At 42.4% G+C, this 26,116-nt stretch overlaps 1 protein-coding gene across 6 annotated transcripts; it reads left to right on the forward strand.

Annotated features, from left to right (window-relative positions):
- CUNH2orf74 (chromosome unknown C2orf74 homolog) lies at positions 1-25,737 on the forward strand. 6 transcript variants are annotated; one of them, XM_012477272.3, is made up of 5 exons: positions 1-38; positions 13,755-13,868; positions 13,965-14,145; positions 14,941-15,127; positions 25,282-25,737. In XM_012477272.3, exons 3-4 carry the CDS (start codon positions 13,972-13,974, stop codon positions 15,112-15,114), a joined length of 348 nt encoding a protein of 115 aa, XP_012332695.1. In that variant the 5' UTR covers positions 1-38; positions 13,755-13,868; positions 13,965-13,971; the 3' UTR covers positions 15,115-15,127; positions 25,282-25,737. The 6 variants fall into 6 exon arrangements, with proteins under 6 accessions (XP_012332695.1, XP_012332692.2, XP_012332693.2 ...); XM_012477269.3 differs by lacking the exon at positions 1-38 and adding an exon at positions 54-159; XM_012477270.2 differs by lacking the exons at positions 1-38; positions 25,282-25,737 and adding exons at positions 54-159; positions 23,931-24,931.
- The last annotated feature ends 379 nt before the right edge of the window (positions 25,738-26,116 follow it).

Raw genomic sequence — 26,116 nt, forward strand, 5'->3', positions numbered from 1 at the left:
GTTAGGACTCAAGCCGAGCTTGCGCACACAGATGTTAGGTAGGTTCCGGGCGAGCGAGTTGAGAACGGCCGGCGTTAGGTCCGGGGTCATGTTGACATTGTCCGAGAGTCTGTTAAAATCCTTCTTTGGCCGGATTCCAGACTCGTGGAGGAAAGGCTGGTATATTCGTTTTATAACAGGAGTTTTAGCGTCATCTTTTTTCCTTGGATAAGTTTTTCCAAATATAAATATATTAAATATTCATTTAAAAATATCTAAGAATTAAGGAGCAGTCAATTAGACAAATAGGCAAAGGACTGGCGTACAAAGTTCGTAGAAAACTAGTAGTTACAAATAGACTTTAAATATATGAAAAGATGCCTAGCTGCGTTTTTTTTGTTTTGTTTTGTTTTGTTTTGTAGGCTGTTTAGCCACTGGCTGCCACTAGTACTCCACCAGTGATAACATCCAAATGTGTCTCCAGACATTGTAAAATGTCACCCAGTGGACAAAATCGCTCCCAGTTGAGAACCACTGGTTTCATCCAATCTTGCTTTATGGACCTGTCTAAAAACAACCTAAACATAAATGACTACAAAGGTGAAAATAGTTGCACTGTGTACAAACTCGTTTTCTACGAATAGCTCTGTAAGATGGTTTTAATAAGCAACAGCACTGTCATTTAATTCAAGTACAATTTAAGACATTCCTCAAAACAATAATTTTAAAGAAATTTAGCTTGTGTAAGAAAACAATTTTATTTTTGTTGTTGTAAGAGGACCATTCCAAAAACTTAGTTCAAACCAAGAGAAACAACAATCAACTCCTTTATAAGGTTACCGTGTAAAGGATATTCAGGGAATAATTGACACTATCCAGCTGAAAAGGCTTCCTCCTGATAAAATGCAGCCATTAGCCACATCAAACAGTCTCTCTCTCTTTTTTTTTTAAGAAAAAATGAAAAAAAAAAAAGGAAGAAAGAAAGAGAAAGAAAAAAAAAGAACGAAGGAGAGGAGGAAAAAGGAAGAGAAAGAGGGAGAGAGAACGGGTGTATTGCTTTATTGCCCAGGCTAGAATGCAGTCTAAAAATAGGTATTGAAAACCTCTTTTATGCCAATAATTGTGCTTAACAATGGAGACAAGAAGGAATGAGGGAAGAAAATAACAAACAAGCAGCCAACCAATATTTCATTTAAATCTATGAAATGCTATGCAATTACTGAGGAGTGATTTACTTCCAATTATGTAGTCACTTTTGGAATAGGTGTGATGTGGTACCGATAAGAATGTATGTTTTGTGTATTTGAAGTGGAGAGTTCTATAAATGTTTATTAAGTTTACTTGTTCCGGGTCTGAGTTCAAGTCCTGGATATCCTTGTTAATTTTCTATCTCGTTGATCAGTCTAATATTGACAATGTGATGTTACAGTCTCCCACTATTATGTAGTGGGAGTCTAAGTCTCTTTATAAGTCATTAAGAACTTGTCTTATGTATCTGGGTGCTCCTGTATTGGGTGTGTATATATTTAGGATCGTTAGCTCTCCTTGTTGCATTGATCCTTTTACCATTATGTAATGTCCTTCTTTGGACATTACAAAAAAACACGCCTAGCTGCGTGTTTTTGTGGGTTTTTTGTTTTTATTTTTTGTTGTTGTTGTTTTTATGTTTTTGTTTGTCTGTCTGTTCTTTTATTTTTTGAGATGGAGTCTCACTGTGTTGCCCAGGCTGGAGTGCAGTAGCGCAATCTTGGTTCACTGCAACCTCTGCCTCCCACGTTGAAGTGATTCGCCCTCCTCAGCCTCCCGAGTAGCTGGGATTACAGGCACGCATCACCATGCCTGGCTAACTTTTGTATTTTTAGTAGAGATGGGGGTCACCATGTTGGCCAGGCTGGTCTTGAACTCCTGATCTCAGATGATCCACCTGCCTCAGCCTCCCAAAGTGCTGGGATTACAGGCGTGAGCCACAGCACCTGGCCTGTTTTTTTTTTTTTTCTTTTTTTGAGACAAGTGGCACGATCACCGCTCACTGCAGCCTCCACCTCCTAGGCCCAAGCAATCCTCCCACCTCAGTTTCCCCAAGTACTGGGATTACAGGCCAGCTTCAGTTTTAATAAAAATGCAAATCATCATGATTGGTAAACACTGAAACGTTTGGCAATATACTGGATATAGGAGGATGTAAGGGAAACAAGGGCCGAGTTACAGTGCTAGTAGGAGAGCAGAATGCAGCGATCCTTGGTGGTTATCAAAACCACACTGAATAATATTTGCATTTTGATCCAACAATCCCACTTTGGGGAATTTTGCCTCCAAATACACTTGCTTACATATAAAGTGAAATGTATATGAGGTTATTGATTGTAATAGAAAAGATTGGAAACTACTTGAGTATCCATCAGAGGACTGATATTATAAACTATAGTACATATGCAAAATGGAGCATTAAGCAGCTATGAAAAAGAGTGAGGAATCAGTTCCCAACATACTAACGTGGAACTATCTCTAGCATATCTTACTAAGTGAAAAAAGCCTAGGTGCCAAACAGTATATAAATTATGCCTTTTGTGTAGGAAAGGATAAATGAGAGTACATGATTCTTATTTCCACATAAATTCTGATAATATACTCAAGAAACTAATAGTCATGGTTTCTTATGAGACGGAGGGTAGGACTGAGACAGGGTGAGAGACTTCTCAATGTATTCCTCATTATAATATATTGTTTTTTGAATTATATGAATGCTGTTCATTAAAAACAAAAATAAGATTACAGTAACTTTTTTTTTTAAAGCTAGAAATGTATAATATTGAAAGTGGAGCCTGGGTGTGTGGCTCACACCTGTAATCCCACCACTTTGAAAGACTAAGACAGGAGGATTCCTTGAGCACAGGAGTTTGAGACCAACCTGGGCAACATGGTGAAAACCCGTGTCCCCAAAAACCAAACCCCAAAATTAGATATGAGTGGTGGTGGGCACCTCTACTGGGGAGGCTGAGGTTGGAGGATTGGTTGAGCCCAGGAGGTGGAGGTTACAGTGAGCTGAGATCCTGCCAGTGCACTCCAGCCTGGCGACAGAGCAAGACTCAGTCTCAAAAAAAAAAAAGTATTCTATATGTGGATCCTTTAAAGATTATTTGTGTGGCAAATATTTTCTACCAGTCTGCGGGTTGCCTTTTGTTTGTTTGTTTTTTGTGTTTGTTTGTTTGTTTTTTGAGACTGAGTCTCGCTCTGTCACCCAGGCTGGAGTGCAGTGGTATGATCTCGGCTCACTGCAACCTCCACCTCCTGGGTTAAAGCAATTCTTCTGCCTTAGCCTCCCGATTAGCTGGGACTACAGGTATGTGCCACCATGCCCAATGCCTGGCTAATTTCTTTTTGTATTTTTAGTAGAGATGTTGGCCAGGCCTGTCTCAAACTCCTGACCTTAGGTGATCCGCCTGCCTCAGCCTCCCAAAGTGCTGAGATTACAGTGTGGGTTACCTTTTAACATAATTTCTGTTTTGTTTTTAACATTGGAAAGGAATATATATGTATTTTTTTGATACAGAGTTTCGCTCTTGTTGCCCAAGCTGGAGCACAATGGTGCCATCTCGACTTACTGCAACCTCTGCCCCCCAGGTTCAAGCAATTCTCTTGCCTCAGCCTCCCAAGTAGCTGGGATTACAGGTGCATGCCACCACACCTGTCTAATTTTTGTATTTTTAGTAGAGGCAAGTTCTCACCATGTCGGCCAGGCTGGTCTCGAAATCCTGACCTCAGGTGATCCACCCACCTCCGCCTCCCAAAGTGCTGGGATTATAGCATCAGCCACTGTACCTGACCTGGAAAGGAATACTTTAATAAAATTATTTTTATTGTTTTACTTGTTTTGGAAATAGAGGAGAGTTTTTTTAAATTTTAAAATCTGACACTAATGTTTATTACTCACTTGGATATCCTCTTGTGTGAAGTGCCTGTCAAGTCTTTTGCTCATCTTCTGTTGTCTTGTTGATTTACAAGAGTTCTTTATGTATTCTGAATACATGTCCTTTGTATGTGAATAGTCTTTGGGTTTTTTTTTTTTTTTTTTGAGATGGAGTCTCCCCCTGTCACCCAGGCTGGAGTGCAATGTCACGATCTTGGCTGACTGCAACCTCCGTCTCCTAGGTTCAAGTGATTCTCCTGCCTCAATTTCCCGAGTAGCTGGGATTACAGGTGCATGCCACCACACCTGGCTAATTTTTGTATTTTTAGTAGAGATGGGGTCTCACCATGTTGGCTAGGCTGGTCTTGAATTCCTGGGCTCAAGTGATCCGCCTGCTTCGGCCTCCCAAAGTGCTGGGATTATAAGCATGAGCCACTGCACCTGGCCAATTTTTTTTTTAATCCCAAAGACTTCAAAACTCTATGTTTGCTTCTGAAAGATGGCTAGGTGCACTAGTGATGTCAGAGAAATGTAATCCAATCAGAAATTGAGAGAATTCAGGATTGGGTGTTAGTGTCTGTGAGGCCTGTCTAGTCAACCCTTTTCTTGGAGTGTGACCATTTGGACTTCAACCTGGATCCTGAGCATTTTCCCTGAATTCATGTTCCTCTAGTGTCACGAATCTGTCCAAAGCTCTGTTGACCTTTTCAGCTATGTCTTCTGAAATTGGAAGATTGGCAGAGCCAAAATACAGGGCTCAAATATCTGAATTTCCATTTTTCTGACTTTTTATTGATTAAAAATATTGTTTTTCTTTTCTTTTTTTGTTTTCTGAGACAAGGTCTCACTCTGTCACCCAGACTGGAGTGCAGTGGCACAATCTTAGCTCACCGCAACCTCCACCTCCCAGACTCAAGTGCTTTTCCTGCCTCAGTCTTTCGAATAGCTAGGATTACAGGCACCCATCACTACTGCCCAGCTAATTTGTGTATTTTTAGTAGAGACAGGGGTTTCACCATGTTAGCCAGGCTGGTCTCAAACTCCTGACCTCAAGTAATCCATCTGCCTCTGTCTTCCAAAGTGCTGTGATTACAGGCATGAGCTACTGTGCCTGGCCAAATTGATATTTAATGGTCGTACATATTTTGGGGGGGTACCTGTGCTATTTTGATAATATGTATTTATTGGTAATGGTCAGATCAGGTAATCACCTCAAACACTTATGTTTTCTTTGGTAGGCACATTACAGTTCTTCTAGCTACTTTGAAATATATAATAAATTATCATTAACTATAATTTTCCTATTGTGCTATTGAATACTAGAACTTATCCTTCTATCTAGCTAAATTTTTGTCCCATTAACCAACTTCTCTTTATCTCCCCTTCCCTCTTCCCTTCCCAGCCTCTGGTAACCACCAGTTTACTCTCTGTCTCCATGAAATCTACTTTTTAGCTCCCACTTATGAATGAGAAGATTTGATATTTGTGTTTTGTGCCTGGCTTATTTGACTTACCATAATGACACCTATTCTATCCATGTTGCTGCAAATGAGAGAATTTCATTCTAATATTCTATTGTGTATATATACCACGTTATCTTTATCCATTCATCTGTTGGTTATATATCTTGGCTATTTGTGAATAGTGCTGCAATAAACATGGGAATTCAGGTATCTCTTCAATATATTGATTTTCTTTCTTTTGGGTATATACTCAGCAGCTGGAGTGCTGCATCATATGGTACTTCTATCTTTATTTTTTGCTTTTTGTTTTTTTGAGGCAGAGTCTCGCTGTGTAGCCCAGGTTGGAGTACAGTGGAGTGATTTGGGCTCACTACATCTTCACCTTCCAGGTTCAAGTCATTGTCCTGTCTCAGCCTCCTAAGTATCTGGGATTACAAGTGTGCACCACTATGCCTGGCTAATTTTTATATTTTTAATAGAGACAAGGTTTCACCATGTTGGCCAGGCTGGTCTTGAACTCCTGACAACAAGTGATCTGCCTGCCTCGGCCTCCCAAAGTGCTGAGATTACAAGCCTGAGCCACTGTACCCAGCCCTATTTTTAGTTTATTAAGGAACATCCATACAGTTTTCCATAGTGATTGTACTACTTTGTATAGTCCCACTAATAGGGGGAATATATTCCCCATTTTTCTGACCAGCACTTGTTATTTTTGATAATGGCTGTTTTTGATAATACCTATTTTAACTTGGGTGAGATTATATCTCATTGTGGTTTTGATTTGCATTTCCCTAATGATTAATGATATTGAGCATTTTTTCATATACCTATTGGGCATTTGTGTGTCTTCTTTTGAGAAATGTCTCCTCAGGCTGGGTGCTGTGGCTCACGCCTGTAATCCCAGCACTTTGGGAGGCCGAAGCGGGAGGATCATGAGGTCAAGAGATCGAGATCATCCTGGTCAACATGGTGAAACCCCGTCTCTACTAAAAATACAAAAAAATTAGCTGGGCGTGGTGGCATGCGCCTGTAATCCCAGCTACTCGGGAGAAATGTCTCCTCAAGGTCCTTTGCCCACTTTTAAATTAGATTTTTTAATCTTTTGCTATTGTGTTGTTTGAGTTCCTTATATATTCTGGTTATTAATCCCTTATTGAATGGATAGTTTGCAAATATTTTCTCCCATTCTATAGAGTGTCTCTTCTCTTTGTTGTTTCCTATGCTGTGCAGAAGCTTTTTAGCTTGATATTTGTCTATTTTTGCTTTGACTGCCTGTGCTTTTGAGGTCTTACCAAAAAAATCTTGGCCCAGATCAGTGTTGTGTAGCGTTTCCCCAATGTTTTCTTCTTTTTTTTTCGAGACAGAGTCTTGCCCTATTGCCCAGGATGGAGTGCAGTGGCACAGTCTCGGCTCACTGAAACCTCTGCCTCCCGGGTTCAAGCAATTCTCCTGTCTCAGCCTCCTGAGTAGCTGGGACTACAGGCACATATTTGTACTTTTAGTAGAGATGAGGTTTCACCATATTGGTGAGGCTGGTCTTGAACTCCCGACCTCAGGTGATCTGCCTGCCTTAGCCTCCCAAAGTGCTGGGATTATAGGCGTGAGCCACTGTGCCCGGCCCCCAATGTTTTCTTCTAGTAGTTTCATCATTTGGGGTCTTTATTGAAATCTTTAATCTATTTTGAGTTGGTTTTTGTATATGGTGAAAGACAGGGGTCTAGTTTCATTCTTCTGTATATGGATATCAAGTTTGCCCAGCACCACTTATTAAAGGAGACTATCCTTTCCCAAATGTATGTTCTTGGCATCTTTGTCAAAAATTAGTTGGCTATAACTGCATAGATTTATTTCTGGGCTCTCCATTCTGTTCCACTGATCTGTGTGTCTATTTTTATGCCAGTACCATGCCGTTTTACTATTGCTCTGTAGTATTATTTAAAGTCAGGTAATATTATTTCTTCAGTTTTGCTCTTTTTGCTTAGTATAGATTTGGCTGTTCTGTCAAGGAGTTTCTTTCATTTCTTTCATTCTTTGGAGAAAGAGTCTTGTTGTGTCACCCCAGGTTGGAGTACAGCAGAGCTATCACAGCTCACTGCAACCTGGAACTCCTGGGCTCTAACGATTCTCTTGTGTCAGCCTCCTGAATAGGTGGGACTACAGGGGTATGCCACCACACCTGGGTAATTTTAAAAAATATTTTGTTGGCTGGGTGCGGTGCCTCATGCCTGTAATCCCAGCACTTTGGGAGGCCGAGGTGAGTGGATCGCCTGAGGTCAGGAGTTCGAGACCAACCTGAGCAACATGGCGAAACCCTGTCTCTACTAAAAATACAAAAATTAGCCAGGCATGGTAGTGGGTGACTGTAATCCTAACTACCTGGGAGGCTGAGGCAGGAGAATTGCTTGAACCCGGGAGATGGAGATTGCAGTGAGCCAAGATCTCGCCATTGCACTGCAGCCTGGGCGACAGAGTAAAACTGTCTCGGGAAAAAAAAAAAAAAGGGCTAGGCGTGGTGGCTCATGCCTGTAATCCCAGCACTTTGGGAGGCTGAGGCAGGCAGATCATGAGGTCAGGAGATTGAGACCATCCTGACCAACGTGGAGAAACCCCATCTCTACTGAAAATACAAAATTAGCCAGGTGTGGTGGTGCATGCCTGTAATCCCATCTACTCGGGAGGCTGAGGTAGGAGAATCATTTGAACCCAGGAGGCAGAGGTTGCAGTGAGCCAAGATTGCACCATTGCACTCCAGCCTGGACAGCAAGAGCGAAACTCTATCTCATAATTGTAGTGGCTGGGCATGGTGACTCACACCTGTAATCTCAGTACTTTGGGAGGCCAAGGTGGGCAGATCACCTGAGGTTAGGAGTTTGAGACCAGCCTGCCAACATGGTGAAACCCTGTATCTACTTAAAAAATGCAAAAATTAACCGGGCGTGGTGGCACATGCCTCTAATCCCAGCTACTCAGGAGGCTGAAGGAGGAGAATCACGAATCCAGGAGGTGGAGGTTGCAGTGAGCCAAGATCATGCCATTGTACTCTAGCTGGGTGACAAGACCAAAACTCCATCTCAACAACAACAAAAAAATTTGTTATTGAGATGGGGTCTCACTGTATTGCTCAGGCTAGTCACTATGTTGCACAAATTCCTGGACTCAAGGTATCTTCTCACCTTGGCCTCCCAATTACAAACATGAGCCACTGTGCCCAGCCTGCCTCTCTCTCTCTTTCTTTCTGTCTCTCTCTTTCTTTCTTTTTCAGAGTCTTGCTCTGTTGCACGATCTCAGCTCACTGCAACCTCCACCTCCCAGGTTCAAGCAACTGTTGTGCCTCAACCTCCTGAGTAGTTAGGATTTCAGGCATGTGCCACCACATTTGACTAATTTTTGTATTTTTACTAGAGATGGGGGTCTCACCATGTTGCTCAGGCTGGTCTCAAACTCCTGACCTCAAGTGATCCTCCTGACCTCAAGTGAACCTCCCAAAGTGCTGGGATTATAGGGGTGAGCTTCTGCGCCAGACCAAGCCTTAAATTTTCAACTGATGTACTTGAGCATAGTTTTCTAAAATCATATAGAGGTAGATGAATTTAAAAAACCAGGTTATTTTTCCATACAGTTTCCCCATAGTCTCCATTGAAATGATGGAGCTTTATTGTGTGGTTTCACATGTTCCTCTGGCCCTTATGTTTACTCTACACTGGTAGATTTGGAGACTTGTTCAGATTCAGATTCAAATGTTTTCAAGGAAGTGGGGCAAGACTACTATATAGGTGACGATGTGTAATTCCATCAGGAGACACATAGTTCCTGGTTGTCTGTTCTGTGATGTTAACAGCAGTGCCTAGATCCACTGACTCCTGATGAACTCCAGAATACTGGAATTCCAGTATGGTTCTCTCTGTTTCTTGTCCAAAATATGTTTTTTTCTTTCTTTTTTTTTTTTTTTTTTGAGATAGGCTCACTCTGTCATCCATACTGGAATGCACTGGTGTGATCATGGCTCACTGCAGCCTCTACCTCTTGGACTCAGGCAATCCTCCCACCTCAGCCTTTTGAGTAGCTGGGACTACATGCTCCTGCCACCATGCCCAGCTAATTTTTTTATTTTTTGTAAGATGGGGGTCTCTCCATGTTGCCCAGGCTGGTCTTGAACTCTTCAACTGAAATGATCTTCCCACCTCCACCTTCCAAAGTGCTGGGATTAGAGGCGCATAAGCTGCCATGCCTGGCCCTTCTTTTCAAATATATATTTGACCTCCTTTCAGATGTATTTTTATCAGAACGCTCTTTTTAAATAGCCTGTGAGTTTTGCTGACTTTTGAAAAGATCCACCTTCCTTGAGCTCTGCTGAGCATCAGGATATTCTATCTTCCCTGAGTGTAACAGACTTCTTCACCCTTGCTTACAAGGCAAATCCCAAAGGGGGTTTTGGGCATACTCAGTTATAGAAGAAAGCCTATAGTTGTGATATGTTAAGAAGTGAGATTTAGTGGTTATTATTGATTCTATAGGTTGGCTTAGGTCAGCTAAATGGTTGTTCTGTCTCACTTGGCATTGGCTAGGATTGCTCATTTGGGGCAAGAATTTAAAAGATGACTTTATTCACATTTGGAGCCTCATGGGAGCTGCTCTCTCCAGATGGATTTTCAGACTTCCTACCTGGTACCTCAGGGCTTCAGGAGGATGAATGCAAAAGCTACCCTGTCTCTTAAGGGCTTGGCCTGAATTGGCACAGTGTTTCTTCTGTCACATTCTACTGGTTTAAGCAGGTCACAGGCCAGCTCAGATTCAAGGAGCGGGGAAACAACTTCCCCTCTCAATGGGAGAAGAGACATGTACACACAGGATGGGAGGAATTGCTGGCTGTCATCCTTGCCTATAGTCTACCACAGAAAGAAAAGTGTGGGGTGCACATTTTTGCTTTGAAAATGTAAGTGAGGTTATTCACCTTTTAAGATGAACAAAATGCCATTTAAGAAACAAAACTCGCCTTGGGGACTGTACAGGTAAAGGGTTTAGAAATCATATGTAAAGAATTTTATAGTTGAGAGGAAGGAAGTTGTTAGTGAATGGACATCTAAATTGAGGAGGGATGTGAAGGGGAGGCATACAGTCTATGAAAGAAGGGTTTAGCAATGCTGTTTCTCCTGAAACACAGAGAAGGAGCCGAGTAAGTGTTCCTCACCTGAACCCCAACTGAGAGAATGGAATTCAAGGTCTGGCAAATGTTGTTCTTGGTTTGTTGGTATAGAAACCATAGAGAGGGGAGTGTTCCCTGACTCACCCCTCCAGCATGGGAGGGAGAAGTAACAAGAATAGAAGGAGAATGGGGGTCCAAGAAGCTGCATGTATTTTTTTTTTTTTTTTTTTTCTCTTGAGACAGAGTCTTGCTCTGTCACCAGGCTGGAGTGCAGTGGTGCAATCGCAGCTCACTGCAATCTCTGCATCTCAGGTTCAAGTGATTCTCCTGACTTAGTCTCCTGAGTAACTGGGTGTATAGTTGCACGCCACCATACCCAGCTAATTTTTGTATTTTTAGTATGGACGGGTTTTCACCATGATAGCCAGGCTTGTCTCAAACTCCTGATGTCAAATGATCCGCCTGCCTCGGCCTTCCAAAGTGCTGGGATTACAGGTGTGAGCTACCGCACCTGACCAAGAACCAAGTCTTAAAGGATTGAGAGGTGGGACAGTTAAAGGGCTGAGTATTAAGTTTATTCACATTATTGTGCTACCACCACCACTGTCCATCTCCAGAACATTTTCATAATTCTAAACTGAAACTCTACAGCCATTAAACACTGATTTCCCATTTCTCCCTCCCTGCAGCACCTGTTAACCATGATTCTGCTTTCTGTGTCTATGAATTTGACTATTTCAGATACCTCATATAAGTGGAATCATACAACATATGACCTATTGTGACTGGCTTACTTCATTTAGCATTATGCCCTCAAAATTCATCCATGTTATAACATGTAACAGAATTTCATTCCTTTTAAAGCTGAATAGTATTCCATTGTGTGTATATGCCACACTTTTTTTTTTTTTTTTTTTTTTGAGACAGAGTCCTGCTCTGTCGCCCAGGTCTGGGATGCAGTGGCACAATCTCAGCTCACTGCAACCTCCATCTCTGAAGTTCAAGCAATTCTCCTGCCTCAGCCTCCTGAATAGCTGGGATTACAGGTGCCTGTCAGTATGCCCAGCTAATTTTTGTATTTTTAGTAGGCACGGGGTTTTGCCACATTAGCCAGGCTGGTCTCGAACTCCTGACTTCTTCAGGTGATACACCCACCTTGGCCTCTCAGAGTGCTGGGATTACAGGTGTGAGCCACCGCCTCCACCACCACATTTTATCTATCCATTCTTTGATGGACATTTTGGTTTTTTCACCTTTTGGCTATTTTGAATAATTCAGCCATGAGCAAGGGTGTACAAATATCTGTTTGAGTCCCTGCTTGCAATTCTTTGTGTATATACCCGGAAATGGAATTATTGCATCATATGGTAATTCTTTACTTAATTTTTTGAGCAACTGCCATGCTGTTTTCCACAGTGACTGTACCATTTTACATTCCTACCAACAATGCACAAGGATTCCAGTTTCTCCATATTCTCGCCAATACTTTTTTTTTTCTTTTTAAAGTAATAACCCCCCAATTAGGTGTGAGGTGCTAACACATTGTGGTTTTGATTTGCACTTCCCTAATGATTAGTGATGATCATTTTTTCATGTGCTTATTGGTCATTTGTATATCTTCTTTTGAGAAATATCTTGAAATCCTTTGCTTGTTTCAAAATTGGGTTTGTGTTGTTGCTGTGTTGTAGGAGTTCTTTATATATTCTGGATATTAGTCCATTAATAGATTATGTGATTTGCAAATATTTTCTTACCATGGAATATGATGTTAGTTGTAGGATTTTCACATAGGGCTTTTATTATGTTGAGGTAGTTTACTTCTTTTCCTCATTTCTTGAATGGTTTTATCATGAAAGGGTGTTAGATTTTTGTCAAGTGCTTTTTCTGCATCAGTTGAGATGATCATGTGTTTTTTTTTAACCTTTATTCTGCTAATGTGATGTATTATATTGGTTGCTTTTTGTGTATTAAATCATCTTTGCATTCCAGGAATAAGTTCCACTTGGTCATGGTGTGTAATCCTTTTAATATGCTACTGAATTTGGTTTCCTAGTACTTTGTTGAAGACTTTTGCATTCAATATTCATAAAAGATATTTGTCTGTAGCTTTCTTTTATTCTAGTGGCTTTGGCATCAGGGTAATGCCAGCTTCATAGAATGACTAGTAAGTGTTCCCTCTTCAATTTTTTGAAAGATTTGAGAAAGACTGGTGTTAGTTCTTTGCTAAATGTTTGGTAGAATTTCACAGTGAAGCCTTGGGCTAAGGGCTATAGAGAAGGATTTCATAAGAAGGAAGTAGACCAATTGTTCATGGTCTGTGAAAGAAGCAGTAAAAGAAACAGGCTCAGGTTAGGAAAGGAAAGATGGTGTTTGGAGAGTAAGGAGAAAATCCTTTCCCAGAGAATGGTCAAGACAGTCCCATATGGCCTCTAACTTAGACCTCTCAGAGGAGGGGAAGAACAGGCAACAGCCTCGTGGTTCTCCAGCCTCCAGGTGATGGGCTGAGTTGGACTGGCACTGTGGTCTCTGTTACTCAAGGGCTCCATGATTCTATGATGTCACTGAAGAGAGAAAAATAGGGAACTGGACTCAGCTCCAGCTGCTCTGATTCCTCTCTCCTCTGGATCCTGATAGTTTTGGGGTGAGGGGACGTGAGCTGCGTGATCACACGTATCATAGCTTAGTCTCCCCTCTGGCCACCTCGGCCCCCACCACATTTACGGAGAGAAATTAGTCAGTGTGAGTCAACTCCACAACAAGCAGAGCATCTTTTATGAAGCTAAACTGACCAAAAGAGCAACAATGAAAACAGCCTTTTATTCCTCTGTTTCTAGAAAACTTAAAGAACAAGAGAACTACATTCAAATTGAGCTGGAAAAGAATATTTGGACAATCTGTGATTGTGAGAGTGGATGAATCTTCTAGCTAAACCTATGAGCTTTGGAACCACAGCAATCACTTTCTTCATCATCCTTCTAATTTGCTTCATTTGCATCCTCCTTTTATTGGTGGTTTTTTTATATAAATGGTATAAATCCATGCTGATAATTGGGATCAGATTTCAAGTCACATTAGCAAATGTATCTAGAAATGATGTAAAACAATTTAAAATAGAACAAGTAATAATACCATAGCCATCTACTTTTTTCATTTCAGCATTTTAGAAATGCTGATTCTCTGTTTAAAAGTGAAGTTTCTATGCCACACCTTAAAATCAGGGCCATTCTTCCTTTTCTGAATTTGTGGCTTTTTTTTTTTTCAGTTTCCAAGGCAGGAAAGATACAGACACAAAGAAAGCACCTTGTACAGATGCAAACGGAGGTGTAGACTGTGCAGCTGCCAAAGTGGTGACAAGCAATCCAGAGGACCATGAAAGGTGAGTGTGGCGCAGGATGTAGCAGAGGCAATTTTCTGTGTGCTAGTGAGGACGAGGATGCATCAATGTTTAAAACTCTATGGATTGATTTTCTAGGGTCTTAATGCAAGTTGTGAACTTGAATGTGCCGATGAGGTCTGGCATTCTTGTCCAAAGACAGAGTAAGGAAGTGTTGGCCACATCCTTAGAAAACAGAAGAGACATGCAGGCAGAAGAGGAGAACCAAATAAATGAGAAGCAAGAGACTGAGAATGCTGGAGAAACTGGTCAAGAAGAGGTGATATGTTTTTCTACTCTCAAGGGGCAGATTTAGAATTTGTTTGATTGAAAAGAAGGTAAATTCCTTAGCTAGTTATACCTAATAGGAGATGGAGTTGCCTCTAACTTAGGTTTGTAGGTAGAATGACTCCAATGCCCACAGTCATTTAAGTCATTCTGGTTGCTTATCAGTTCATGTTACTAAACCATTACATATGCCAAGTCTAGAAACTTGCTCAGTCTTCATTCTTACATTTGTATTTTTCTTAATAATTCCTCTTCAGTTTGTTTTTCTCAAAATTCTAGAATCTTAGAGCTGTTAAGAGATCATCTAGGGATCTATCACTCTCCTGTTTCCAATGAAAAAACAAAATGAATTGTTTACCTCTCCAGTGTGGCCAAGCTCAGGCCCAGACTGCAGCTCCCTGTGCTAGTTACAAGGTCCTACAACAGCACACAACATGGCTGGAGCCTTCTTGAGTTCCATGTCTGTGACTCCCTAACATGAACAACTCACATGCCCTCCCACCCCATGGCCATGCCCAGTCCATGACAGAATGATGGTTCAGGTGATTCTTGGGTTTGACCACTTTGTGGAGAGAATTACATGTCACCAAATGTTATTTGAATATGTCAATGTATGCTTTTATAGCCATAAAAATGTGAAAATGTGATCATGATGGATTATTGCTACTTTCTTATATCATTTAGAAATGCTTTTTCTGTTTTCGTTAACAGTGTATAGATAATTTTAAAAGCAGCGATGTCATAAATTGATTATTTGTTTATATTGTTTGTCCTCATTCTCTTGCAGGATGATGGTTTGCAGAAAACACACATATCTGTCACTAGAACTTCTTCAGTTGTTGAAAGCCAAAAAAGACCTTTAAAAGGAGTGACATTTTCTAGGGAGGTAATTGTTGTGGATCTTGGGAATAAACACCCTATACCTCAAAGCTATACTCGAGAACATAAAGAGAGAAAATGAAGCTCCAAAAAGGGTAAGAGTGAAATTAAAGGTAACCTTTAACTAACATTGAAATGACTGAGAGTACAAAATCATGTTGAAACAGCAAAACAATGGAGAATTAAGCAAATAAATATAGTATATTACCTTTTTGCAGAAAGGAGTGGGCCACGGGCAAAATTCTGTAAGTTAAAATACTCAGAGCTTGAATATAGTTTTTTAAAATTCAAATCTGGGTTCAAGGAATTGATTATATTGCCCTTAAAACTGTCTAGTCGGCTAGGCACAGTGGCTTATGCCTGTAATCCCAGCACTTTGGGAGGCCGAGACGGGCAGATCACAAGGTCAGGAGATCAAGATCATCCTGGCTACCATGGTGAAACCTCATCTCTACTGAAAATACAAAAAATTAGCCAGGCGTGGTGCTGCACACCTATAGTCCCAGCTATTTGGGAGCCTGAGGCAGAAGAATTGCTTGAACCTGGGAGGCAGAGGTTGCAATAAGGTGAGATCGTACAGCTGTACTCCAGCTTGCACAACAGAACAAGACTCAGTCTCAAAAAAAAAAAAAAAAACGCACAAACAACTGTCTACTCAAACACTGTTCTGGCATGTAAATAAAGTGGTTTGTGTTTGTACAGATGCCTATTAGGTACATCATATTCAAGGGGGATTTTTAAAAATAGTGCATGTTCTGATCATAAGCATTCATGACCAAATAACATTGCAGCTGTCATCATGGAAGCTTCCGTAACTGTGGTCTTCTACTATATAATCCCCATTGAACTCAGTCCTGAAACTTTTCTTATACTGACAACTGCTTTTTAAAAATTGGTACAGACTGGGTGCAGTGGCTCATGCCTGTAATCCCAGCACTTTGGGAGGCCAAAGCGGGTGGATCCCCTGAAGTCAGGAGTTCAAGACCAGCCTGGCCAACATGGTGAAACCCCATGTCTACTAATAATATAAAAATTAGCCAGGCATGGTGGCATGCCTCTGTAATCCCAATTACTTGGCAGGCTGAGGCAAGAGAATCGCTTGAACCTTGGAGGCAGAGGTTGCAGTGAGCTGAGATTGCACCACTGCACTTCAGCCTGGGTGACAGAGTGAGACTCCATCTCAGAAAAAAACAAAAACAACAAACAAACAAAAACACAAACTGCTAGCAACAACAAAACATCCTATTACTTTAGGCAAATCCTAAGATTATACTATCCTTGATTTCAGTGGTTTAAAATTTGCTGTGCATGTGTGGAATATGACAGTAAGACTGGTAGGATACCATCCACACAGCTGCAGTACACATTTGTGAAATGTCTAAGGGGCTTTGAGAGAGAAAAAGCAAGAAATGTAGCATTTGATTCAGGGGCCTAGCCCATTGTCATGTTGATTTTCCATAAATGTTTGTGGAATGATTGGGAGTATAAGTGATAAAATATTTTAGAATGTGGAACTATTGCCAAATGGGGTGTATTGACACCCTCTGCTGAGGGGCATGTCACTGTGGGCTGGGACCATCCCACTGTGAGGAGGAAAAGGGACTTAGACAAATAGAAGGATTAGACAGACGAGACAAGCAGCTGGGGAAGAACATGAGTCAAGGCAAAGAGGTGAGGACGTGTATTGGGTTTGGTTGATGCCAGTTGGCTGGTGCTGAAGTTGGATGTAGAGGAGAGTTGAGGGGCAACAGTGACGCGTGGTGAGAAGTCAAAGTGAAGTTCACTGAGGACCCCAGGTTAAGGGTATAGGGTGGGAAATGGATCCAAGCTCTGTGGACTGTGGGGGAGGGTGCCTGCAGAAATACTCAGAGTCTCTACAAGCATTAAATTTTTTATCTTTCACCTGATAATAATACTAAATTAAAAAGAGTTTTCATTTCAGTAAAATATATATAGCATAAAACTTGCCAACTTAACCATTTATTTTATTTTATTTTTTGAGACAGGGTCTCACTCTGTTGCCCAGGCTGGAGTGTAGTGGCACAATCAAGGCTCATTGTAGCTGTGACCCCCAGGGCTTAAGCAATCCTCCCACCTCAGCCACCAGAGGAGCTGGGACTACAGGCACATGCCACCAGGCCCAGCTAACTTTTGTATTTTTTGTTGAGACAGGATTTCAGCATGTTGCCCAGGCTGGTCTCGAACTCCTGAGCTCAAGCAATCCACCCACCTTGGCCTCCCTAAGAGCTGGGATTACAGGTGTAAGCCATCATGGCTGGCTTCATCTTAGCCATTTTTAAGTGTACAGTTCAATAGTGTTTTAAGTACATTCACATTGTGGTGCAACTGTCACCACAGTTTTGTAGAAGTTCCAATAGAGGAAAATGATGGGAAAATTGGCCATCAATACCTATAACTATATAGGCACATGGAATCCGAGAAAGCCATCCAGATCACAACTATAATGTGAACAGCAGCACAGTCAACAGAAGAGCATCTGGCGGTTTTAAATGTCCATTTGAATTTTATTGGTTCTATGCTTTTGTTTGTATTTGATTTTTAAATTTCTTTTAGATTTAAAGTTGGATGAAAGCTCTTAGGTTAGGGAATTGATATCCAAATATATATACATTTTTGAGATAGAGTCTCACTCTGTCGCCCAGGCTGGAGTGCAATGGCACAATCTCAGCTTACGGCAACCTCCACCTCCCGGGTTCAAGCAATTCTCCTGCCTCAGCCTCCCAAGTAACTGGGACTACAGGCATGCACCACCATGTAGTAGAAATGGGGTTTCACCATATTGGACAGGCTGGTCTCAAACTCCTGACCTCGTGATCTGTCTGCCTTGGCCTCCCAAAGTGCTAGGATTACAAGTGTGAGCCACTGTGCCCAGCTGGGCTTCTACATATTTTTAAGTTGCACTGTAATAAATAATCTTAGGCAATAATGGAAGAAGTCCATGAGAGCTTTCCACCAGGATTAAATTATTGAGGATTAGCAACTAGGAGGTGGTAAATGGAGATGGCTACAGTGTCAGTTCAGGTTTGAAGGAGGTGGACTTGGAATAGGAGTTGGCAGAATGTAATGAGAAGATGAAGAAAGAGTAAGGCACATCACTTACTCCTCCCAGATGTGGGAGGAGCGAGAGGAAGTCGCAAAGATGGCTCCTGATTTTGGATACCTGCAAGACCCTCAGAAATAGAAGAGTCCAGAGAAGTGACTAGGGCAAAAAGATCAGGCAAGTTTTAGCTCTGTTGAATTTGAAGTATTGGCTAGAGATTCAACTGAAGATGCTCTGTGGACAGTGAAGCTGTAGGGCTCCATGTTTCTATCTCCTAAGCTATGACTGTAGAGAAAAGTTGAGCAATTTTTTCTCAATGCCTGTTGGTGTTTCTCTTGCAAAGGTGGGATCAAAGTTGCCACTTTACCTCTTTAATTAGCTGTTGGTCCAGGGACTTTCTTCAAATGACTACTCCAGACAGGCTATATCACCCAAAAGCCAAAAGGGCAAAGCTTGATAAAGCTTGGACTACTTAAAAAATTTTTTTTGCTTAGTAAAAAAAACAACATATATGAAGTCAAAACCTCAACAACAAACTGGGAAGGCCTGTTTTTAAAACACTTTTATACTGAAATAATTTCAAATTTATGAAAGAGTTGCAAGAGTAGTGAGAACTTCACTCAGATTCCTCAGTTAACAGTTTACCACAGTGGTATTATCATTTTATCTCTCCATATATACATATTTACATTTTTACAGCGTTTGAGAGTAAGATGCAAACATTATGTATCATTTGTCCTTGGTACTTCAGCACATATTTCTGAAAATCTGTCACATTCTCCCAGATAACTGCAGGTCAACCATCAATTAAGATCAATTCACTGTTACCATCTATCTTATCCACAGTCCCCATTCAAAATTTGCCAGTGTCCCAATTTAATATATATATTAAATATATATGTATGGAAGAACATGTATATAGATACATCCCTTCCATCATGTTCTGGTGGTGAGAAGCAAGTCGCTCAGTCCAGCCCATGTTCAAGGGCAAGGAGATTTCCTTTAGAAGGGGAAAGTTTCAGAAAAGCGGTGGACCACAATATCCATTTCTGTAGCTATCTATCCTTATAAAAGACCATGAGCTCACACCAGCACTTCCAGTTCCAATAGGGCTTATTCTAGCTTTACCCACTCCATATTTGTAACCCCCTTCGCTAATAATGAGAAATCTGGCTTCTCTTATGCTCAACTTACTTACTTATTGCTCAAACCTCTGTTTATCATGATTCTACCAAACACAGGGTCAAGTATCCTCAGCTCCAGCATTACTGACTTTGGTGATTCTTATGCTGGGAAACCGTTTTTTTTTTTTTTTTTTTAATTTATGACCAAAGGTTGATTTCCTTATAAAGAAATGATTAAGAACATTCAGATACATAAGAAATGATTTCACCCACAGGAATAAGAAAATATGAATCACCTAGTTTTAATTTGTCAAAAATACATACAGACAGAAAAATAAATGGCCAAAAAAATTTATTTTTATGATGCTCACCTGACTGCATAAAAATAAATTGAAACAATGATATGATTTTTTAATCTATCAAACTGTCAAATATTAGAAAGATGGCTGATACTGGTGATGGGTTAAAGAGGAGGAGGAAAAGAATTCTCATTAGACAAAAGTAATTGACCCTCGAACGACATGGACTTGCACTGTGTTGGGCCCACTATGTGCAGATTTGTTTCAGTAAAAGTCACTCTGAGCGTGCGCCTGCCTTTCCTGCCTCCCTTTCTACCTCCTCTACTTCTTCTGCCTCTGCCACCACTGAAACAGCAAAACCAACCCCTCTTCTTCCTCCTCCTCAGCCTACTCAGCATGAGGACGATGAGGATGAAGACGTTTATGGTGATCCACTTCCACTTAATGAATAGTAAATATGTTTTCTCTTCCTTATGATTTTCTCTCTTTTTTTCTTTTTGAAATGGAGTCTATCGCCCAGGCTGGAGTACCATGGCATGATCTTGGCTCACTGCAATCTCTGCCTCCCAGGGTCAAGTGATTCTCCTGCCTTAGCCTCCCAAATAGCTGGGATTACAGGCACTCGCTATCATGCCCGGCTAATTTTTGTATTTTAGTAGAGGCAGGATTTCACCATGTTGGCCAGGCTGGTCTTGAACTCCTGACCTCAAGTGATCCACCCTCCTTGGCCTCCCAAAGTGCTGAGATTACAGGTGTGAGCCACTACACCTGGCCCTCCTTATGATTTTCTTAGTAATACTTCCTTTTCCTCTAGATTGCTTTATTCTAAGAATATGGTAAATATGCATAACATACAAAATATTTGTTGATCAACTTTTCTAGATAAAACTTCCAGCCAACAGTAGGCTAGAAGTAGTTAAGTTTTGGGGGAGCCAAAAGTTATATACAAATTTCTGACTATGTGGAGGAGTCAGTGCCCCTAAAACCCCATGTTGTACAGGGGTCAACTGTGTAAGTTGGTAAATCTTCTGGAGGATAACTGGGCAGTTAAGTATCAAAATTGAAAGTATATGCACCTTTCTATCCAGCATGCCACTGGCTAGACTGTACCCTGTGATACACTTTGAATACTTTACTCATTTATAAACTTGCTTGTTTCCTCCAAGTGAGGTTCAGGGAAAGAGAAAGAGGAAGAGGGAAAGAGCGAGCAAGAGTAGAGAGGTAGGCAATACACCAGCAAGAAGATAGTGAGTCTTGGCTGGGCACAGTGGCTCATGACTGTAATCCCAGCACTTTCAGAGGCTGAGGTGGGCGGATCACCTGAGGTCAGGAGTTCAAGACCAGCCTGGCCAACATGGTGAAACCCTACCTCTACTAAAAATATAAAAATCAGCTAGGCGTGGTGGCAGGCACCTGTAATCCTAGCTACTCGAGGCTGAGGCAAGAGAATCACTTGAACCTGGGAGGTTGAGGTGCAGTGATCCAAGACTGCACCACTGCACTCCAGCCTGGGCAACAGAGCGAGACTCTGTCTCAATTTAAAAAAAAAGGGGGCAGTCTCTTGGTTACCTAATCCTATAAGGAGCATCCCATCACTTTTGCCATATTCTGTCCATCGGAAGCAAGTTGCCAGGTCCAGCCCACACTTAAAGGGAGGGGATTACAGAAGGGCATGAACACCAAGAGGGAGGGATAGGTGAGGGTCATCTTAGAGGCTGCCTGCCACAGAGACTCAGGTTGGTACTGCCCCAGGTGACGAGGAAAGCAAACGTCAATTCTCTCGGGAAATACTTGACTTCAAGAAGAGGTGAAGAGCAGTTTTAAGACACTGCCAAGTGAAGGTGCTCACTGGTTTCAGAGCTATTAAAATGTCTATGCCATGTGCAGTGGCTCACACCTAAAATCTCAGTGACTCAGGAGGCTGGGGCGGGAGGATCACTTGAGCCCAGGAGTAAGAGACTGAAGTGAGCTGTGATCACACCACTGCACTCCAACCTGGGTGACAGAGTGAGATCCTGACTCTTAAAAAAGTCTGTGATACAATTTACTGACAGAGGGGACTCTCTGAGTGGTGAAGAGACAACAAGGAAGTTTTGCAGAGGAAGAAACTAAAGAATTGGTGCTGGAACCTTAGGTGGAAAGGGCCCACCAGGCAAAGCATCATGCAAGTGCAAAGGCACGGGTGTACTGGAGAGCCCAGGTAGACTGCTGTGTGGAGTGCAAGCAATGTTGTGACACAAAATGGGCTGGAAGAGCAGGCTGGGCCAGACCTCCAGTGAGCCATGCTAAGAGGGGGGTGGGCATGGGGAGCCACTGACCAATGTTAAGCAGAGCAAGCAGTTATATCAGAGAGATTGCATGAGGCTCCGTGGGGGCTGGACTGGAGGGGAAAGAGACTAGCAGGACAGAGAGACCATTAGGAAGACCTTGCAAAGTTCCAAGCAAAGATCCATTTGTGCCCAGCTGGCTTCTTCTTTAACTGTCTTCAGTTCAACCATCCTTCATATTTTGGTCTCCCACAGTTACTAGCAGTGGAATCTAATCCTAATGCAGACAGATGTAACACTATTTCCGTTTCACAAACAATGAAGTACATAGAGATTAAGGAACTTGCCTAAGGTAACTCATTTGGTAAGTGGCAGAGCCAAGACTTGGATCCAAGCACTGGGCTTCAGAGCCAGCCGGTGTGGGCCACCGCTGCTAGAGGAGACACAACTCAGCACGTTTGCTTCACTGATAGTATAAAAAGACTTCACGCTGGCTTTTGCTCCTACCTCAAAATGTCCTCATTTTTGTCTTCTCACCCATTCTGCTTTGTGCCCATCCTACTTTCCACTCGTTCCTTTCCTAACTTGCACATCTTTGATGATGTGATCCTTCTTTGGTCTGGAAGGAACTCTCCCATCTCTCTACCTGTTGAAATTCCATTCATCCACTAAGGCCCAGTTCTTTTATATCCCTCCCACAAATGACTTCATCCATTCTTATGAATTGATGTAGTCAACAAATATTTATTGAGATCTGGTGTGTGCTGGGCACGAGGGATTCTGCAATGTGCAAAACAGATGAACTGTTAGTTGTAAGCTATTGTACTTATCTTTGGGTTTCCTACAGCAGTGGCTTTCAAACTTAAAAAAAAAATCCATAGTCTAATTATAATACATCACCACACACACACACACACACACACAGAGCCCCCAATGATTTAAGAAGCAATATTTACCTTTACTATGTGTAACCACTCTGATCATTTAAACTCAATTCTATTCTATTTCATTAAGATAAAAATGATAGTTGATACCTCCTGTAAAATTTTACCTCTCTAAAATTAATTTTATAGGCCACTGATAGCCTATTAATAGGCTGGAACACACTAGTTTGAGAAATACTCATTCCATTATTCACCCAGTCATCTAAACAAAGATTTCCTTGGTGCCCACTGTGTTCTGGGCACAGCTCTGGCATCAGGATAAAGAGGAGAAAGAGTACTTGCCCTCAAGGCGAGCAGGCCAGTGAAGAAACAGAACTTGAGAGCAAAGGCTACACAGTGCTATGTGCTCTGGTGGCAGTGTGCTTGGCACAGATGTGCATGCTGGTTGCTCAACAAATATTAAGGGAATGAAATCAAACTGAGGGATAGGCACCAAAATGATAAAAAGAAAATGGAATCCTGACTTCCTCAAAAGCAGACCCTTAGCAGCTCATGGGTCTACTGTGATGTGAAACTGGCATCCAACTCCTGATTCTCTAGTGCACTGCTAATAAATCAATCCTGGGCTGAGGACAGTGGCTAATGCCTGCAATCCCAGCACTTTGGAAGGCCGAGGCGGGCGGATCACCTTAGGTCAGGAGTTCAAGACCAGCCTGGCCAATACGGTGAAACCCTGTCTCTATTAAAAGGACGGTAATTAGCCAGTTGTGGTTGTGCATGCCTGTAATCCCAGCTACTTGGGAGGCTGAGGAAGGAGAATCGCTTGAACCTGGGAGGTGAAGCAGAGGTTGCAGTGAGCCGAGATTATGCCACCACACTCCAGCTTGAATGACAGAGTGAGACTCCATCTCAAAAAAAAAAAAAAAAGGTCCATTCTGGATACCTGGATATGTACATTTCAACCCTTTTCTCTCAAGACAGAGAAAGTGTGGTGGAGTTAGTTGTGTTTAGAAAAGATGAAAATAATCTGGGTTTACCCCAGCACAGGTTGGTTATGGGAGAAAGGACATACTTGAGAGGATTTTGCATTTCTTCCTCCAAAGCCTGTCAGTGTTGTCACCCTCACTTGCTGCAGGTAAGCTGCCTTGGGAAGTCGTCCACTTGCCACCTCCCTTGCACCCTCTTCCAGATCAAACCAATCAAAACCAAGGTGGGTAGAGAAACATCCTTTCTGATCTTTCTCCTTGGGTCTTCCTATTGCAGGCTCATCCTTTGGACTCATCTCTTCCCATGGCTTCTGGGACAAGGCTGCACCACCTGTCCCTCTTTTCACCAGCTGATTCCCACCAGCGGATGAAAACATTTAAAGGGAAAAGGCAAAATCTCCCTTCATCCACGTCCCTATTTCACTACTGTCCAATTGTCTTACCTGTCCTTGCCCAACATTCCAAAAGCACAGTCTCCACCCTCTCAATTCCCATTCACCTGCCACCCATGACCCAGCTTCTGCCCCATCACTCACTGAAACTGCTCTCTGCAAAGGGCCCAAGGACCTTCTTTGTTGTCACATCCAATATATATCTCTATGTATCTTTATCATCCGACTTGTACTTTTCCACACTTGATGCCGATGGCCACCGCCTCCACTGGGCACCCAGACTCTGTGATGAAGTGCCTTTGTGGTTGCCTTCCTTGTCCTCAGTCGTTCTTTGCAGGCCCCCTCTTCCCTGCCTCCCTCTTCCCTGCCTACCTCTTACCTGCTGATTTTTTTCCAGAGTTCTAGCCCAAGCACCCTTCCGGCCTCTTTCCATTCTAGTCTCTGAGGGTGCAGCCGCTAACCAAGCTGCAAGTCTCAGTGGCTGAAGAAAACGTTTTTCTCTGCTGCACCCCAGTGTCTGACACACTCAGATTCCACTTCTGAACACCGCTCACCCCTTCTCCACCCTGACAAGTCTTCCTCCTTCCAGTTTCTATCTCACCCTTTTCCATTGTTCAAAAGCCCGTAAGAATGATTTTTCTTTCTTTTTTTTTTTAATTGCATTTTAGGTTTTGGGGTACATGTGAAAAACATGCAAGGTTGTTGCATAGGTGCATACGTGGCAGTGTGATTTGCTGCCTTCCTCCTCTTCACCTGTATCTGGCATTTCTCCTCATGCTATCTCTCCCCAACTCCCCACCCCCCACTGTCTCCCCCACTCCCCCCAACAGACCCCAGTGTATAGTGCTCCCCTCCCTGTGTCCATGTGTTCCCATTGTTCAATACCCATCTATGAGTGAGAACATGCGATGTTTGATTTTGTGTTCTTGTGTCAGTTTGCTGAGAATGATGGTTTCCAGGTTCGTCCATGTCCCTACAAAGGACGTGAACTCATCGTTTTTGATGGCTGCATAATATTCCATGGTGAATATGTGCCACATTTTTCCTGTCCAGTCTATCATCGATGGGCATTTGGGTTGGTTCCAGGTCTTTGCTATTGTAAACTGTGCTGCAATGAACATTCGTGTGCATGTGTCCTTATAGTAGAATGATTTATAATCCTTTGGATATATACCCAGTAATGGGATAAGAATGATTTTTCTAGAACACGTCTGATCGTGTCATTTCTCCATTTAGGTCGCCTCGGTGGTTGCCCATTGCCTGTACCGCCAAGTCCAAGCTCCTTAGCAGGGGAAAGGAGGCTTCTAAGATCAGGCAACCCCACCCCGCTGCTCCTTCATGTGACTGTTAACAGCTGCTTTAGCGAAGTGTGAAAGGTGAAATCAAAACATCTTTTTGTTTGGAGGTCAAACCGCCTTGAAGCAGTGTTTACATGACTGTTGTAGCTTTCTGGAAGATAGTGTTGGAACGTGGTAGCTCCGATAGGCAAGTGGAGCAAATGCGCTCCACTCGTGAGTGTATTTCGTGGATGACCGCAGGCAAGTCGGCACAGGGGAAGAGAACAGCGAGCTGCTTCCACCCTTTTCATTTTTCTGCTAACTACCCATGTACACCCCAGTAACACTGTCCAAATAGTTCGTGCAAAGGTTTTGGTAGAAGCCAAAAATTGGTTAAAAGGAATCATTAATACTCCATGATAAAGTGCATCAATCTGCAGTAATACGTGCTTACAATCACATCCTTTGGTTATCTCTAAAGGATTGTTACACAAAAACAATGGAAATACTCCTGCAGTAACCTAGGACTAATTGGAAAGGTGCTGGGAGACCTAGAGACTGCGTCGCGGAGAAAACCGCAGCGCGGCAACTCAGACGAAACCCGCAAACGGGGTGACGGGGGTGCGCCGTGGCCCCCAAAGGCTGGTCTCACAGCGACCTGGGCACTCAAGGTCGTGTCCTCGAGCAACAGGTTCCCGAGGCCACCGGACGGCCGCGTCGCGTCTGCACCGCCAGTTGGGCTCGCAGGCACCCCCTACTCAGCGCCCTGCTTCCCGCCGCTGGAAACCACGAGC

The sequence above is a fragment of the Aotus nancymaae genome, unplaced genomic scaffold (assembly GCF_030222135.1).
Source record: "Aotus nancymaae isolate 86718 unplaced genomic scaffold, 86718_ANA_hifiasm-v0.15.2.pri h1tg000057l, whole genome shotgun sequence".
NCBI classification, from domain to species: Eukaryota; Metazoa; Chordata; class Mammalia; order Primates; family Aotidae; genus Aotus; species Aotus nancymaae.